Here is a 15,856-nt window from a genome sequence, read left to right on the forward strand (position 1 = left end):
CATAGATTGATTCTGATGAAATGTAGAGGAATTTTAACGGCGCTGGCCTAGTCTATCAATCTCAACTATTACACGCGAAAATCCTTGTGCAATTAAAACAATGACAAAACTACAACACAAGAATATCATAACAAAACAATAGATAAACACTCAAAAATGTGTATGTGTACATGTATATGTATACACACATACACACATATATATATATACGGGCCTCCGCCCTAAGTTATAGAATCTCGATGCACCAATTGATATATCATTTGTTTAATTATATTATTGATGATGCAAAGGTACAAAAAGAATCAAATGATGATAGTGTATGTAATATTTAATTTATTTAAATTATTTGTCCATTAAACTCGAATTTATTTAGGGTGCATTTGGCAGCATAAAATACCCTAAATTGCATTGCATTAAAACAGTATTCTTATACTAACACATTTGGCCGTAATTTTTTAATTCTATTGCGTTGCATTAAAAAAATAGCTAATATAATTAAAGGCGCATAAAATTAACCTATGGAAAGTAGGTTTAAGTTGTATTGCGTTGAAACACGGTTCATATTTTAAGTACAACCATTTAACTTTTATTATTCATAAAGTATAATAAATTTAATTTTGTTAAACATTATTTTATATATAATAAATTTATATCAATTTAAGTTTTATATCATTAAATATTAATTTAATTTACATAATAATATAAATTATTAGTTAGCCTAACTATTTAATAAATAAATGATAATAAATTATTTTACTTTCATTACATAAACTCACTTTAATTATTTTCCTTAAATATGTAAAATGTATTTTAATTTTATTTATAATTTATTATTTACTAAAATAAAAAAAATTTATAACCTAATATTAAATGTTAATATAATATAATTATATTTTATATTTTATAATTTTAAATTATACTCTATTATTATAACTAATATATAGAAATAAATTATATTATAATATTATATTATAATTTATTAATATTATTACAGTATTTTATATTTTATAATAGTATATTGTTAATCATTTTATAATATAAAAATAATAAATTTCAAAAAATTAATAATAAAACCTATTAAGAAATTTTTAATTTATTTATAATATTAATAATAAAATGATAATAATTTAATTTTATATAAAATCAGCTATACTACACTAAATATGTATTGAATTACAATTTAATATAATATGTCCTAATAAATGCACCACAAGTACAATACAATACGTGAGATGCACCCTCAAGGACTATTTGATCTTGCATTTTATATGGGCAATCATTTCATGTATGTAATTATTCGCTCATTTGTAATTTGATTGATGTTATTTTTATAATTTTATATATAGTTCAGCTATGTGAAACCAATATGTGAAATATGACGCGCCATTACTATCTGGGCATTTGGTTTTAGTTATATATCATGGGATTAGATAACTTTAGTATAAAATAATCCTTATATCATGTTTGGTGTAAAAAAAAAAGTAAAGTTAGGATAACAATAATGGACCCACTACTTAATCCCAATAGTGGCAAATTTTCATCCTAAGAGATGCCTGATATTACATTTTCTAAGTTAAAACTTTGTCCTCTACTATTCATGGGATTAAAAATTATAACATGTTAAATATTAAAAAAAATTAAGGGAAGATTTTGCTTTTTTTTTTTTATAAATTTATCAATAATTATTGATTTAAGTTAGATTATATTACATGTCATTTTAAAGTAAATCTAAGATGATTTTAATAAAATAATATATAAGACATAATATTAGTTACTAACTAATCTCATGTCATAACAAATATGAGACATAATTATTTATAGTTTAATCCAATATTACACCAGACACAATATAAAATTATATATAATACAATATTATTTTATCTAATATTATCTTATCTAATTTGATCTAATACAACCCAATTCAATCCGGCACAGCGTACGAGCCTTCTGTATGTTATTATTATATTAATAATAAAAAGAGTTAATATAAAAATATTGTTGTAATTTTTGTACGCGCGACTGGTCACTGATTTTGGTGAAAAAGAAAAAATTTGAGACGGAGCTTTAGAAAAAGGCGGAACTAGCCAAGTAGCCAAAAATGTGAGCTCAAATGTTCGCGTTGCTTCGAAAACCTCCAAAAAATCACTTTCACTTCTTCTGTATTTACCGAGATCTTTCACCTCTCACCACCACCTCACCGGCACCGTTACCACCGGCAGCTGCCGACCCAGCCGCCTTAGCCAGCCTCATACTGACCTCCACCGACCCACGTACCCTAACCCAGACCCTCCACTGCCCCAGTCTCCATTGGACCCCACAACTCGTCGACCAAATTATCAAACGCCTCTGGAACCATGCCCTCAAAGCCCTCCACTTCTTCAATATCCTCTCCTACCACCCAACTTACGCTCACTCCCGCTCCTCCTTTGACCACGCCATTGACCTCGCTGCCCGCCTGCGCGACTACAGGACCGTATGGATCCTCGTGCACCGTATGAAATCGCTCCGCCTTGGCCCCACCCAGAAAACATTCGCAATCATCGCCGAAAGGTATGTCTCTGCTGGGAAAGCTGATAGAGCTGTCAAGATTTTCTTGTCAATGCATGAACATGGTTGTCGGCAAAGCTTGAATTCTTTTAATACCATTCTTGATCTGTTGTGTAAAGAGAAAAAAGTCGAAAAGGCTTATAATTTGTTTAAGGTTTTTAGGGGGAAATTTAAGGCCGATGTTATTAGTTATAATGTGATTGCAAATGGGTGGTGTTTAGTTAAGAGGACTAACAAGGCCTTGGAGGTTTTGAAGGAGATGGTTGATAGAGGATTGAACCCGAATTTGACAACTTATAATATAGTACTTAAAGGGTATTTTAGAGCTGGTCAAATTGAGGAAGCGTGGAGGTTCTTTTTGGAGATGAAGAAGAGGAAATGTGAAATTGATGTTGTTACTTATACTACAATTGTTCATGGGTTTGGAATTGTGGGTGAGATTAAGAGAGCTCGAAATGTTTTTGATGGGATGGTCAACGGTGGTGTGCTTCCATCAGTTGCAACTTATAACGCCATGATTCAGGTTTTGTGTAAGAAGGACTCTGTGGAGAATGCTATATTGGTTTTTGAGGAGATGGTGAGGAAGGGTTATATGCCCAACTCAACAACTTATAATGTGGTTATTAGAGGGTTGTGTCACGCAGGCGAAATGGAAAGAGCCTTGGAATTTGTGGGAAGAATGAAGGATGATGAGTGTGAGCCAAATGTGCAGACTTACAATATTTTGATCCGATATTTTTGTGATGCTGGAGAGATTGAAAGGGGTTTGGAGTTGTTTGAGAAGATGGGTAGTGGGGTTTGCTTGCCAAATTTAGATACGTACAATATTTTAATTAGTTCAATGTTTGTGAGGAAGAAATCAGATGATTTGCTGGTGGCTGGGAAGTTGTTGATTGAAATGGTTGATAGAGGATTCATGCCAAGGAAGTTCACTTTCAATCGAGTTTTGAATGGGCTTCTACTAATTGGTAATCAAGGTCTAGCCAAAGAGATTCTGAGATTGCAGAGCAGATGTGGCCGTCTTCCTCGCCAATTCAAACTTTGAGGTCAATCAGTATTCACATTTGCTCATGAACCAAGTCCGTTTGGGATTCTGTGCCGCTCAGAGGACTGCTTGCCATTTGAATTTGCTGTGATGTGCTAGTTCAGTAGGCACTTGAGTATTGGGTTTTACTGCTTACTTCTCAAAGCAGTTGAGAGAATGAATACTATTACGAGGGTAGTGATAGAGGGGACTTTGAAAGTCTGAAGACTCTCCAGATTCTGGTGGAGGCACCACATCATCTTCCAATGGTTTTGGAAAAAAAATAAAATAAAGTACCATTCTGCGTAGCAGCACTGGATATTGAGTGATGTTGATGTCATGGTTTCAATCAAGTCATGAGGTTTGCCTGCATTCTTCCTTCTTTGCCATTTTGTGTTACTATGATTATCACCACCGATTTGAAAAATGATGTCTGGATCATTTAGGTAGAAGAAACTGTCGCTTATTGTCACTCTTTTTCCTTTTTGTGTGTGTTTGGAATCTACATTGCTCTAATACTTGAGTATGATCATAGCATGTTTCAAATTTAATGCACTGAATTGCTGTCATAGTCAGTTTGCATTATCTTCTTTGGATAAGGGCTGCTTTTAAATAATTCTTGATGAGTATCAAAACTTCTGACTCAACTTTTTATAATTGTTGTTCATATTAACAACATTATACATGTTCCCAATAAGAAAAGGCATATGTGGCCCATGATAGTGGCAGCTGGTTTTTCTGCAAGCTAAACAGTGCTATTAAGTTGTCTTTTAAATGTCTGTGGCTTTGTCTATGTTCCAATTTAACTTAGATTCTAAAATTTTGCACACATTCTAATGGAACGGTTTGATATGACCTTGGCTATGCAGTGGTTATTGCCTTAATCCTTGGAGGAGGGAACTAAAGGCTACCAAATGCATCATTTGATGCCTGTGGCATTGATCTCAATTGTCTATGTGCCAATTTGACTAAAATTTTGCACACATTCTAATGGAACTGTTAGATATGACCTTTGATATGCAGTGGTTATTGCCTTAATCCTTGGAGTGAGGGCACTAAAGGCTACCAAATGCATCATCCGATACCTGACCTCGCTTATCTCTATATCCTTGGAACATACACATGGAACCATGCGCCAGTAGAAGGGGACGTTGACAACCCACCTCACTATGAAATGAGATAGGGGTGTGTGTGTGTAAAATACATCCTACTCGGTTGAGTCTGTTATCATGTAATAAACTCAAATTATATATTGCTTTCAATTAGATAAGCAATTTTATTATGTTGACATAGTTCCTTGCTTCTATCATCTGACCAATTGCATGTTCTGTTGTCTAATACAAAACATTTATCTCTAGTATCACTTATTTGTTTTGAATTAGCATCCTGAGACATTACTGTCCTAATGCGCATTACTGATGTCATTCAGAGTGGTGTTTAAAAAAAGGTAGATGATGCCAGCAAGATCTCTGCATTAATCTTTACTTGAGAGATTAAGCTAAAACATTGAAGTTTCAAAGAGGCACTGATCACAGAATTCATTGTCACCCATCGTCTTAAAATGATTCTTTCGACTTTTGCTACGCTCCTGGCTAGAAAACTCTTTCCAGATTTCACATAAGTAGCCAATAGTCAAAATTTTTATTCCAACAGCCAAATCTCAATTTACAAATGGGTGCTGAACTATTTTAAATTTAAATGTCGGTGTTTCTACTTGAAATTTGGAAAACAGTAAAAAGAGAAATCATGACAATAAATCAATAATAAAGGGAAATACACGGAGAGCCCAAAAGTAACCTTTGGTGTGGGATATGTGGAGCTCTATCATAGGATAATTTCCTGATGAACACTAACATTGAGTGTTTTGTTTGGAAGGACAATGCTGTTAGTCACAACTACTTCATCTTCAACACCCACAGCCTCACCTAGAACAGACATTTATAATATAAGTCAGATTGCAAACAACTTTATACTTCAAATAAAAAAATTGAAAAGTTAAGGGAAGGTGGGGGAAAATGCATCATGAAGGTACCAAGGATTGTGATCCCGAGTTTAGCATTGAAATCTCCTTCAGCCTGTAATCCGTTGATCAGACACATAAAATTATTTGGCACATTCAGCAGAACTTCGGATAAATAAACAGGGAAAAAATGAAAAGAAAACAAAAAGTGCTCCCTTTTACTTCCACCACTAGGGACAGAAAGAGGAACTATCAGAAAACATCTCCTTTTGCAAACTTACCATCAATACATCTACATTGTCTCATTACTTGATAATCTCATAAATCAAAATCACATTAAGTAATTGTATTTAGAACTTGCCTGAACACGGGACCATCTACCAATAGAAGACTTCCACCCAACAATTGCATTAGTAACAACTGCATTTTCCTGAGAAAGTGATTTACACATGTCAAGCTTAACATAAACAGAGGGTTCGAATTTGCTGGGTTGGATAGGCAGGGTTTCAAATCATAGAAATTGCTTAATTACCATGATCTCAACTCCGTCAAGTATGATGCAACTAATGAGCCTTACGCCTGCTCCTATACGAGCATTGGCAGAAATTGAGACATTGGGACCAATCTGTTTTCATGCATTGCAGACAAGTCAGTTCTATAGTTAAGGTAAAGATAAAAAATGAAGGAAAACAAAGGACAATGTGTAAAATGGAAGAAGGTGGTTCTCAATTCACTATTCAGCTCAGTGCAGTAATAAAGTAATAATTTGGAGACTAGGAAGGAAGATGGACAATGGCAGAAAAGAAGAGGAAAATGAGAACTGCATTATGTTATAGTTTTAGTGCCTGGATACCATTTCCAGACAACATTTTTGGGCTGTATGCCACAAGAAAGCTATTTCTGTTAGTATTCAAACTGATGCTTGTCTAGTAAAGCACTGTCCAGCAATGCTTTACTATACCCGCATAACTTAACCCGGGAAGTAATGAAAGAAAATACCTTCGCAGTTGGATGTATTTTTGCTGATGGATGAACATAAACATCACCAATTATAGTGGCATTCTTGGTACCATCTCCGCTAGCCAAAAGATTGGGAGAGGTAAGCCGGAATTGGGCAAGATACAAGCCAGAGCATTTCAGAGACATGCTGCATGTACAAATAAAAAGATCAGATCCTACTTAAGGAGTAAAAGATCTTTATTCTCTGTTCTAATTTCATTCTGTTTTGTTGGTTTTCTTCATTCAATTTGGTTTGTTTACCATGCTTTATTTGGTAAGGGATTTTTTGAGGGTTAGTTATGTTAAATGATATGCTTACCCAGGAGTTTTAATTTGTTCCCAGAAATCCATGGTTTCATAAGTGTATAACTGCTTCTTTCCTGCAAGAGGTGACAGGATATCTTGATCCAACCTTACGAAATCGGTAGTAAGATTCCTGTGAATGACCTCATGTTATCATGGATAGAGAAAAAAAAATCTATTTATGATAAAAAAAGAAAAAAAAATCAGGCTAAGAATTAGCAGGAATGATTTACCGAGTAGCTGACTGAAGCGCTTCAAAGCTGGATACACGTCTCAGATTTTCTGCGAGTGACAAGAAAGAACTTGGTTTTTAACATGACAAAATCAATACCATATGTAAAATGAGGGACAAAGAAAGAGCGGAAAAACAGAGTAAATTTCATATCAAAAATCAAATTTTAATAGCCTGAAGTTCTTGAACGGCACAAATTTAAATATATTAATTCCTTGTTTATAATTAACTTGGATGATAAAAGGCTATGCCTGTGCATTAAAGCCTGCAAAACTAACAAAACCATCATTTACATTTTTATCACTCTCCAGCATCCTACCGACAGAATCCTGTATTACTGACCTCTGTCTTTCCGCTGTGAAGAAACACCCTGGATAGCATTAAAGATATCTGGTGTAAATACGTACACACCACAATTTATTAGGTCACTTACCTGCATTACAACATAACTATTATAACACTTGAGATAAAATAGGTAGAGTCAAAAGTATAGGAGAGCAGGGCAGGAAACTGTTTGAAAATTTATCAATCATTCCAAGCAATATCAAAGGATATTTAACATGTTAAACAGCAGTTAGATCTCTGAGCTTATACATACAAAAGTTTCAGGTTTCTCCGTGTAATGCAACAATTCATTGGTATCTGGATCAGCTACCAATTCACCAAACTGGCTGGCTGACTCAGCAGAAACCTGTGTAATAAGAGAAAAGAATCCAAAAATGAAGATAAAAGAAAAGTTAACAACTATATAAACATCTTATGCATGTCCTGACTAACCTTAATAACGAGTATAGTTCCCATCCCACCATAATTTCTATGAGCATCTGAAATATTAAAGAGAAAAGGCAATAAGGCTTCCGGAGAACATAAATGAGCCTTGCCCAGTCTTAAAATTACTGGCTTCTTGCTTGCTCATGCAAAAGATTCAAGAAAAAGGAACTAATCAGACAATTTTGAAATTTGAACAGAGAATGCAAAGGAAATCAAGTTTCAGTATAAAGAATATAATTACCAAGCATCTCTGGCAGTGGAAAACTGCAGCAGACATCGCAATTCAGCAAGAAGATATGAGACTGAAGCAAAATAAAATACACGTTACCAATAACATTATAACACAAACAATAATAAGACAACTGTTGTATGCTAAATGCATTAGAATCAATATATGCAGTTGACATACTTAATATTAAAGGGACAGGAGGTAGAAATAGAAATGTTTGTGAAGTAAGAAAAATTTAGACAAAAGAGCATGCCTATGCAAAATTAAAAGGCAAAGATAGTAACCGGGTTGTCTTCCATGATCAGATCTCTGAAGTTGTAAAGTGCACCAGCTGAACCATGAGGCTTGTCCTCCCTCAAATATCTAACAATAACATTTCATCAAGAACAAGAGTGAGCTCCAAGATTGAACAGTCCAAATGGAAATAGGGCAGAAAACCAGAACTAAGAGGGAATTACCTGACAGGGATTCTAAGCTCATTGGAGATTGAGGAGACATACAATGCAAATTCACGCTCCTCGTAGAATCCAACAAGATAGATCTGTGCGAGGTTTGGAATCTACAACAGAACAAGCAAATATCAATTAATCAAGCACTCCTCAAATTTGAAAGTAACAATTAGAAAAGGAAGGATCCAAGAATATCCATACTCTTTTACAGGCAGAAATTGGGTGATGAACCATTGGCTGTCCACCTAAAGGGAAAAGAGGCTTTGGAATATTCAGTGACAATGGCCGGAATCGAGTACCTATTGCATCAAAAATCAAAATTCGCAACACCAATCAAGCTATCAATCAATCATCAATTAAAGCAAAAAAAGGCACCCCATAATTTGTTGTAAATGAAACAGAACAAATAAACAAATTGCATTTACCTTTAGTGGGACCACCCACCATGATCACGGCCACCACCTTATCATCCTCCGAGCTCCCCATCTCCAGTCAACACAAACCCAGATCTCTCAAAATCTGCAACAATTCAACTCAAATCTTCAAAAACGACGACAATGTGAGTTCAGTGTCAGAAGCGAAAGATTGAGAAATTTATCCGATTCTTCTTCTAGTGGGACCACTTTAGTACAGTATGACCCAAAGATATCGCTACTTATTATAGCGGTATCCGTGTGCGTATTCGTTATTGCAAGGATTGTGAACACTGAAGCTGAACGTGGTTCAACAAAATAGATAGATGTCGGTGAAGAAGTTGTTAAGGGAAAAAAAAAAAAAACAAAGGTGGTACGAAATGCGATTAGTTACAGTTTGGTTTCCGATAAGTACGCTGAAGAAGCAAAGACAACCAAAGAAGTTTCCGCGTGAGTTTCCTCACACAGACATTTGGTGGTGGGGCCCGTCTCAATCTCGTTTGGACGTACGCCATCTTTTTACTACTAGACGACAGTGACATTTTTGCTTGTTATCTGAAATATAATTACAAAAACGTATTGAGCAATGCCATGCCATTATGTTGTTAATCAGAGTTTCATCACTTTCACCCCATCTTCATGTAATATTACTATAAATGGTTGGGTCCTCACTAACACTTTAATAAAGAGAATTTGAATGATCCGCCAAGATTTTTGTGCCCTGTGCCCAAGGATCGTTAACATTCGTTATCTTGGTGAAAAGGGCCGGCAAAAAGAATATCCTCAGGATTCAGCAACTAACACCTCAAATTCTCAGACTCGGACTTTGGTTCGGATCCTGAATCCATCGCATATTCTTAAATTCAGTTTTATATTTCTCAAGCTGCGCACATGATCAAACACCTGTTTTGCTCGTGAAGCTAGCTTCAGCTCACCAGTCACCCAACTCATTTCGAGCTGGCAAGTCAGTAAGCGCGGAGCATTTTAAGAACCTTTGCTTCTAGTTTAAGAAGCGAAAAAGGTAACTGTAAATGTCGAGAGAGATTGATGGTGTTCCCCCCTTAACCACGTGAAGAGATGCATCATGGCCTTAATTGTTATTAAAAGGCTAGAAGTTTGCTGCTCAAGGCAAAATGGACCAAAATGATCTGTTGACTTGGGTTTTCTCTGCAATAGTTAAATTTTAATCATTTACTCACTAATAAACTTGTGAAACAAGATCTCCAAAATCTGACGAGAACTAAGAATCTAATTGCAGGCTAAAGAGCCTGAAACCATGATTAAACTCCAAGAGTGTCTGGGAATATGGTTTTACAACCAATGGAAGCCGAAGATATCCCACAAGGGAAATACAACATGGCTAAGGGAATAAACTATTCTGAAGTGTTTCTGTCATTTTACATTACTTATTATTATTGCATAGTCTTAGCACATAGCTTCAGTACAGTACGTCTCTCACATTACTATCTGTGTTTTGCTTCATCCGCAATTTCTCATTTTCATTTCACAGCTTTGAAGGAGACTTGTACCATCCCCATGGCTCATCTGAGACATACTGAGTGACCTGCTTCACGCTCAAGTAATTATCAAGTCCCCTGTTCAAAAGGCAGCCAAATAGAATAACACAAAATCAGTATCAGCAGACAACCAAATACTAATTTGACATATCTTAAACAACTAAAGATTCAAAATACTTATATTTTGAGACGTTTTCTTTTATATTGCATACATGAGAAATACAAATTCTCCGCAGTTACTTGATAGGTCAAGATTAATTTATTATTATTATTTGGTGGGAAAACAGGCCATACCATTCCCCTAATTCACGGCCAAAACCACTATGTTTTTTGCCCCCCCATGGAGCTTGAGAGAAGCATGGCTGTGAGCAGTTGATCCATACAATGCCTGCTTGGAAAGCCTGCAGAAGGCCAACCAACGAAAACAGTTAAAATATACATTCTATAAACTGATTCCTGACAAGGATTATTTGCATTTATATGTGCAAATGTCACTCCAGGACAAGTCTCACCTTGCTTACACGATCACACCTTTCCAAATCCTTGGATATCACAGCAGCACCCAAGCCATAACTGTGGACAATCAATATATTGTCAGAGCAGAACTGTGAAAACATAAGGATAAAGAAAAAGAGCCAATTTATCTTTTCATTTCCAATTTTCCAGTAACTGAATCAACTTACCGGGTGTCATTTGCCAATTCAATGGCTTCATCTTCTGTGGAAAATGCCTTGACACACAAAACAGGTCCAAAAACTTCTTCTCTCCAAATTTGCATTGATGTCGCTATGTCAGTTATGACGGTTGGTTCTACAAAGAATCCCTTCTTCAGATGCTGCCAATCATTTAAGGACTGGCTCAGTATCATGAATTATTGAGAAAGACCAGAGTGCCAACAGTGACAGGTTGTGGACAATACCTCAGGACGAGCACCACCACACAAAATGGTTGCACCTTCGCTCTTGGCATTTGAAATGAACTTCAAAACTTTCTCATACTGCAGCAGATTAAGTATATATTAGAAAGCACATTCTTTATTCAAATTTACAGACAATAATTTAAATCAAATTTGCTATTAAAGTTACCGGAAAAAATGCAACAGCCTAATCATGGACCCATTCCAAGCAAAGAAAGAGCATTCACATATTGTTATGGAAAATGAGTGCTAGTGCAGATTATGTTTAGAGATATTTATTTTGCAAAAAACCAAATCTAAGAGAAATGGCTGAAAGAAACATTAAGGAAAAAAATTTCTCTACAGTGTTCCTGTTCAAAATTGCAACCTTACCTGCCCTCCGCTAACAACAGGACCAAGTCTGCAACCTTCTTCCAGTGGATCCGAAATCTTAATGTTTTTGATCCACTTCACCATCCTCTCTAAAAATTCTGCTGCAATGCTTTCCTGCAACATTGTAAGCAATAAGGATCCCTGTCTACACACCTCAAGCAACTGAAAACGTCTGACAAAACACCTTCTCTACTATTTCCATGCTTCACTGTTATATTTAAGCCTGGGAATCTATACTTCCATTTCTGTTCTGCTTCTAGATAAAGTAAGCAGAAGTGGAATAATCAAAACACCACTCTTCTAGCCTTCTAACTTTAGATAAATGAATTTACGCCTGAGGAAACAGTAGCCCTGCCAGCTGAAAGCTTAAACTGCAGAACCAAGCAACACTAAAATGATTCTATATATATATATATATATTGGAATGTTAATCTAAATCAGTAGGACTTGAACACCTATGTTCGACATTTTTATCTGCTGTACTTGTCTGTTTTCTCTCTACATTGCTGCAGCATATAAATGTTTGATCTAGCTTGTGGTCTGCTCTAATAGTTTTACATGTGGTCTAACAGTATACAAGCTGATTTTAGGTTATAAATCTGAGAAGCAAATGCTGGTTGATTTACTTCTGGTTGAGGCCTGTCCAAACACAGAGACAAAGGGAGGGGGATGGATAGAGTAGACTAATTTTGATGAAATTGATAAATTAAAATGGACAACTAACAGACAACTATGTACTTACGTGCACAAGAAGGCGAGATGTTGCACTACAGATCTGACCATTTGTCCAAAAGCAACCAAAGATGGTCCACTCAACCGCTGTTTAAATCATAGAGTAAATTGATATCAGTATCAACAACCACAATAGATATTTTCATCCTACAATTGCTTTCAAAAGCCTGAAATTCTCTTGGCAACTATTTTCTTGCAAGGGGAATTCAACAATATGAGAAGCATGGAAAATCCCAATGCTTTATAATTTCCAAAAACACTAACCTTTATCTAGATCAACATCCTCAAACACAATGATTGGACTTTTTCCTCCCAGCTCCAAAGAAACAGGCTGCAAAGAAATCATATACGATTTTGTTTTTCAAAAAAACTGAGATGGTAAATTGAAAAGGGCAAAAGAAGGAATACACACGGAGAGAAGATGCCACACAAAAAATTTTACTGTCTTAAACCCTACAGGTATCAAAAAGGCTTTACAAGAGAGTAGTCATATGAAGATATAATATAGATGATCGTTCGCATGCATGTGAACTACGCATGGATCAACAAGGGAGCACAAATGCCAGGAAAGACTAACAATAATTCGATTATAGTACTTTGACATACCTTGACCATCGGAGCTGCAGCAGCCATTATCCTGATCCCTGTTGCATTGCTTCCAGTAAATGCAATCTGTTATGATCAAATACATTAGCAGCTATGGATGGTAAATTTCCAACCCAAAATTCAGGCCATTGTAAAATCTAAGGGATTTTATATAAAGATTCAAATTTGTAGAAAAGGCAATGAAAAAAATGATGAAGACAATTGAACCTTGTCGACATGGGGATGGGATACCAAAGGAGCCCCAGCTTCAGGACCCAATCCGGTGACAATATTAAGAATGCCGGGAGGAAGACCCACCTCTCTACACACTTCAGCAAGCTCCAAACAGGTCCTGAAATAATTAATATAATTACAGGCACACAACATGACAAACCAACATCCAACCTGATCCTAGCTAATAAAATTTGAGATCATACACAGATGCCAATTCGGATGGCTTTAATATTGCAGCGCATCCTGCTGCCAACGCAGGAGCCACTTTCCATGTGGCCATCAATAGAGGATAATTCCTTCAACATAAAAAACAAGCAATTGTTAGTTTACTGAATATCAGGAATCTTGATGGCACAGAATTGCTATACAATCCGCAGTACATAAACAATATATCTCTCAGTCATGTTTACTGTACAGGCCTACAATAAAAAATCGGCATGAATAATTTAAGTAAATATGTTTCAGTGTTTGCACAGAAACACACAGGGATTCAGGCTGATAAAGGAGTTAATAAAGTAGCACAACAATTAGGGAAATTAAAAGTACAAGGGCAGAAGTACCAGAAGTTATCTTCATAAAAAACATGTGATGTAGCCCAGAAGCATGTGCTTAAAATGTTTGGGGTCCACATAAATTGCTACATACCAGAAGGGAACAACTAAAGGAACCCATGACTCATCTAAGCTTAAGCAATTTCAAAGCACTATTTATCAAGAAATTTCTTTTTTAAGCTTCCACAGTCGCGAAAGAAATGCGAAGAAGGCAGGACTTATGGTCACTAATTCTAGTTACATGCAACAGCATGAAATTGCAAGGGGAAGGACCAACAATATATTTTATAGACTTAAACAAATAAATCAGTAAACACAGGAAGAAGCATTAACCATGGAGTAATCAATCCAACAACCCCAATGGGTTCCTTAAGTACATAACTCTTGAAATTCTCCATAGGAAGAGAAACAGGAGCCTTTTGTTTGGCATCTAAGCCTTCAGCAAGGTCTGCATAGTACTCGAAACACCCAGCAACATCATCCTGGACAACATGAAGAGTCATAAAAAAGGAAATACGCAAAATACTCAACTTCAAATAATTTTTCAATAGTGTCACGGCCATACGATGTCCCAAACAGCTTCTTCCAGTGGCTTCCCACAATCAATCGTTTCAAGGTTTGCCAGTTCAGACTTCCTCTCTGTTATCTGCACGTCAAAATACCAAGATCAATTAATCACACTCTCCTAAATTACCACATTTTGTTAAAATATCCCCAAAAAAAAAAAAACTCTTTGTACAGAGACTTGTTATTAGACAAACAAAATTACGCTCAAAGCTCAATACAAAAAGTTAAATAATCAATGGATTTCAGCAAATGAGATGTTTCATCTTTCAGAAACTGATGTTCAAGGTCCAGATTTCAGTAAAATGCGGAGGCCTACACCTCAGAATGATCAAAATAAGAATATTGATAAGAGATGGATAAAACTAATAACCTTAGCAGCAATAGCACGCAAATACTTAGCACGAAATGCCCCGGATGCAGAGGACCAATCCTTCCCTTTGTTTCTAGAAAGTGCTTGACGGGCGGCATCCACAGCCAGCTCAACATCTTCAGCGGTAGCTGCTGGAATATCACCTAAACAAACAAACATTACCCAACACATTAAATCAGAGCTTACCAAGTTCAATTTTGAACTTCCCTCAACTGATCAGTAGAGTTAAAGCTCTAAACTCTTTCCATCACCAAAAATAATAATAATAATAAACGTAATTTTGCGACTAAATCAAAACTAAGTAACAAGGAGAGTGGAGCGGCTGACCGACGATCTCTTCAGTGGTGGGATTAACGATTGGGATGCGTTTCTTGAGAACGGGCTCTCTCCATTCACCGTTGATGAACAGCTGACGACTTGGGATTGGGATCGCCATCGCCATTTTTCCTTTTCTCTCGGTTTTTTTACTTTTATTTTTTTTTCTGTGTTTAATCTCAGTTTCGGTTTTTAAGGATTAGTTGCTTTCTACTTTCGCTTTTATAGCTGATGATTTTCCTCATCACTGGGATTGCAGTGTCTCATAAAATAATAAGTTATTTTTGTTGCGTAAATAAAATGAGTTATTAATTAAAAAGCTTTTGTATTTGAGAAGACGTGTCGTTGTTGTCACTGTTGGTTTAAAACTTAAAAATCCCAACGAAACGGTTGTGGCACAGTTGATAACGCAGGCTGAGTAAGTAGGAAGAGCTTTCGGGTTCGATCCCCATTAAACATACTATTTGGGAGAGGTAAAGAGCCTTAACTGTGACTACACTCCAAATCTAAATTAGTCGGGGCCCAATGCGGTCGCCGGAAATCGAGTGGTTTAAACCAAAAAAAAAAACTTAAAAATCCATGCATTTAAGAAAAATTTTTATTATAATAATTAAAATAAATATATGTTTTAATGATCTTTTATTTACATATTAAGATTTATAAAAAAATAAAATAGAGTTATTATTTTGTTAAAATTTAAAATTACAACAAGAACTTTAAAAATAGGTGATAACTTATTTAAACAGTTGTTTATAAAAACTATCTCTTAT

General features: G+C 35.6%; 3 protein-coding genes across 3 annotated transcripts; 1 reads left to right on the forward strand and 2 right to left on the reverse strand.

Moving 5' to 3' along the window:
- Positions 1-2,022: 2,022 nt before the first annotated feature.
- Positions 2,023-4,877, forward strand: LOC18048696 (pentatricopeptide repeat-containing protein At1g74900, mitochondrial). The gene is made up of 2 exons (XM_006439667.2): positions 2,023-3,932; positions 4,441-4,877. Exon 1 carries the CDS (start codon positions 2,111-2,113, stop codon positions 3,590-3,592), a length of 1,482 nt encoding a protein of 493 aa, XP_006439730.1. The 5' UTR covers positions 2,023-2,110; the 3' UTR covers positions 3,593-3,932; positions 4,441-4,877.
- A 312-nt stretch (positions 4,878-5,189) lies between these two features.
- On the reverse strand, positions 5,190-9,425 carry LOC18048697 (mannose-1-phosphate guanyltransferase alpha). The gene is made up of 15 exons (XM_006439668.2): positions 8,940-9,425; positions 8,716-8,813; positions 8,524-8,624; positions 8,350-8,428; positions 8,078-8,138; positions 7,843-7,889; positions 7,664-7,756; positions 7,408-7,498; positions 7,067-7,115; positions 6,850-6,966; positions 6,531-6,678; positions 6,064-6,156; positions 5,893-5,961; positions 5,604-5,646; positions 5,190-5,496 (listed from the first exon to the last, which is right to left on the reverse strand). Exons 1-15 carry the CDS (start codon positions 8,998-9,000, stop codon positions 5,396-5,398), a joined length of 1,251 nt encoding a protein of 416 aa, XP_006439731.1. The 5' UTR covers positions 9,001-9,425; the 3' UTR covers positions 5,190-5,395.
- Positions 9,426-10,158: 733 nt separating this feature from the next.
- Positions 10,159-15,358, reverse strand: LOC18048698 (betaine aldehyde dehydrogenase 1, chloroplastic). Its single transcript, XM_006439670.2, has 15 exons — positions 15,099-15,358; positions 14,772-14,914; positions 14,400-14,480; positions 14,168-14,316; positions 13,487-13,579; positions 13,278-13,401; positions 13,071-13,136; positions 12,729-12,795; positions 12,475-12,551; positions 11,733-11,846; positions 11,364-11,441; positions 11,128-11,279; positions 10,957-11,017; positions 10,739-10,845; positions 10,159-10,522 (listed from the first exon to the last, which is right to left on the reverse strand). The coding sequence occupies exons 1-15, from the start codon at positions 15,211-15,213 to the stop codon at positions 10,432-10,434; spliced, it is 1,518 nt and encodes a 505-aa protein (XP_006439733.1). The 5' UTR covers positions 15,214-15,358; the 3' UTR covers positions 10,159-10,431.
- Between the last annotated feature and the right edge of the window lie 498 nt (positions 15,359-15,856).

This window comes from Citrus clementina, unplaced genomic scaffold (genome assembly GCF_000493195.1).
Source record: "Citrus clementina cultivar Clemenules unplaced genomic scaffold, Citrus_clementina_v1.0 scaffold_3, whole genome shotgun sequence".
Lineage (NCBI taxonomy): Eukaryota > Viridiplantae > Streptophyta > Magnoliopsida > Sapindales > Rutaceae > Citrus > Citrus x clementina.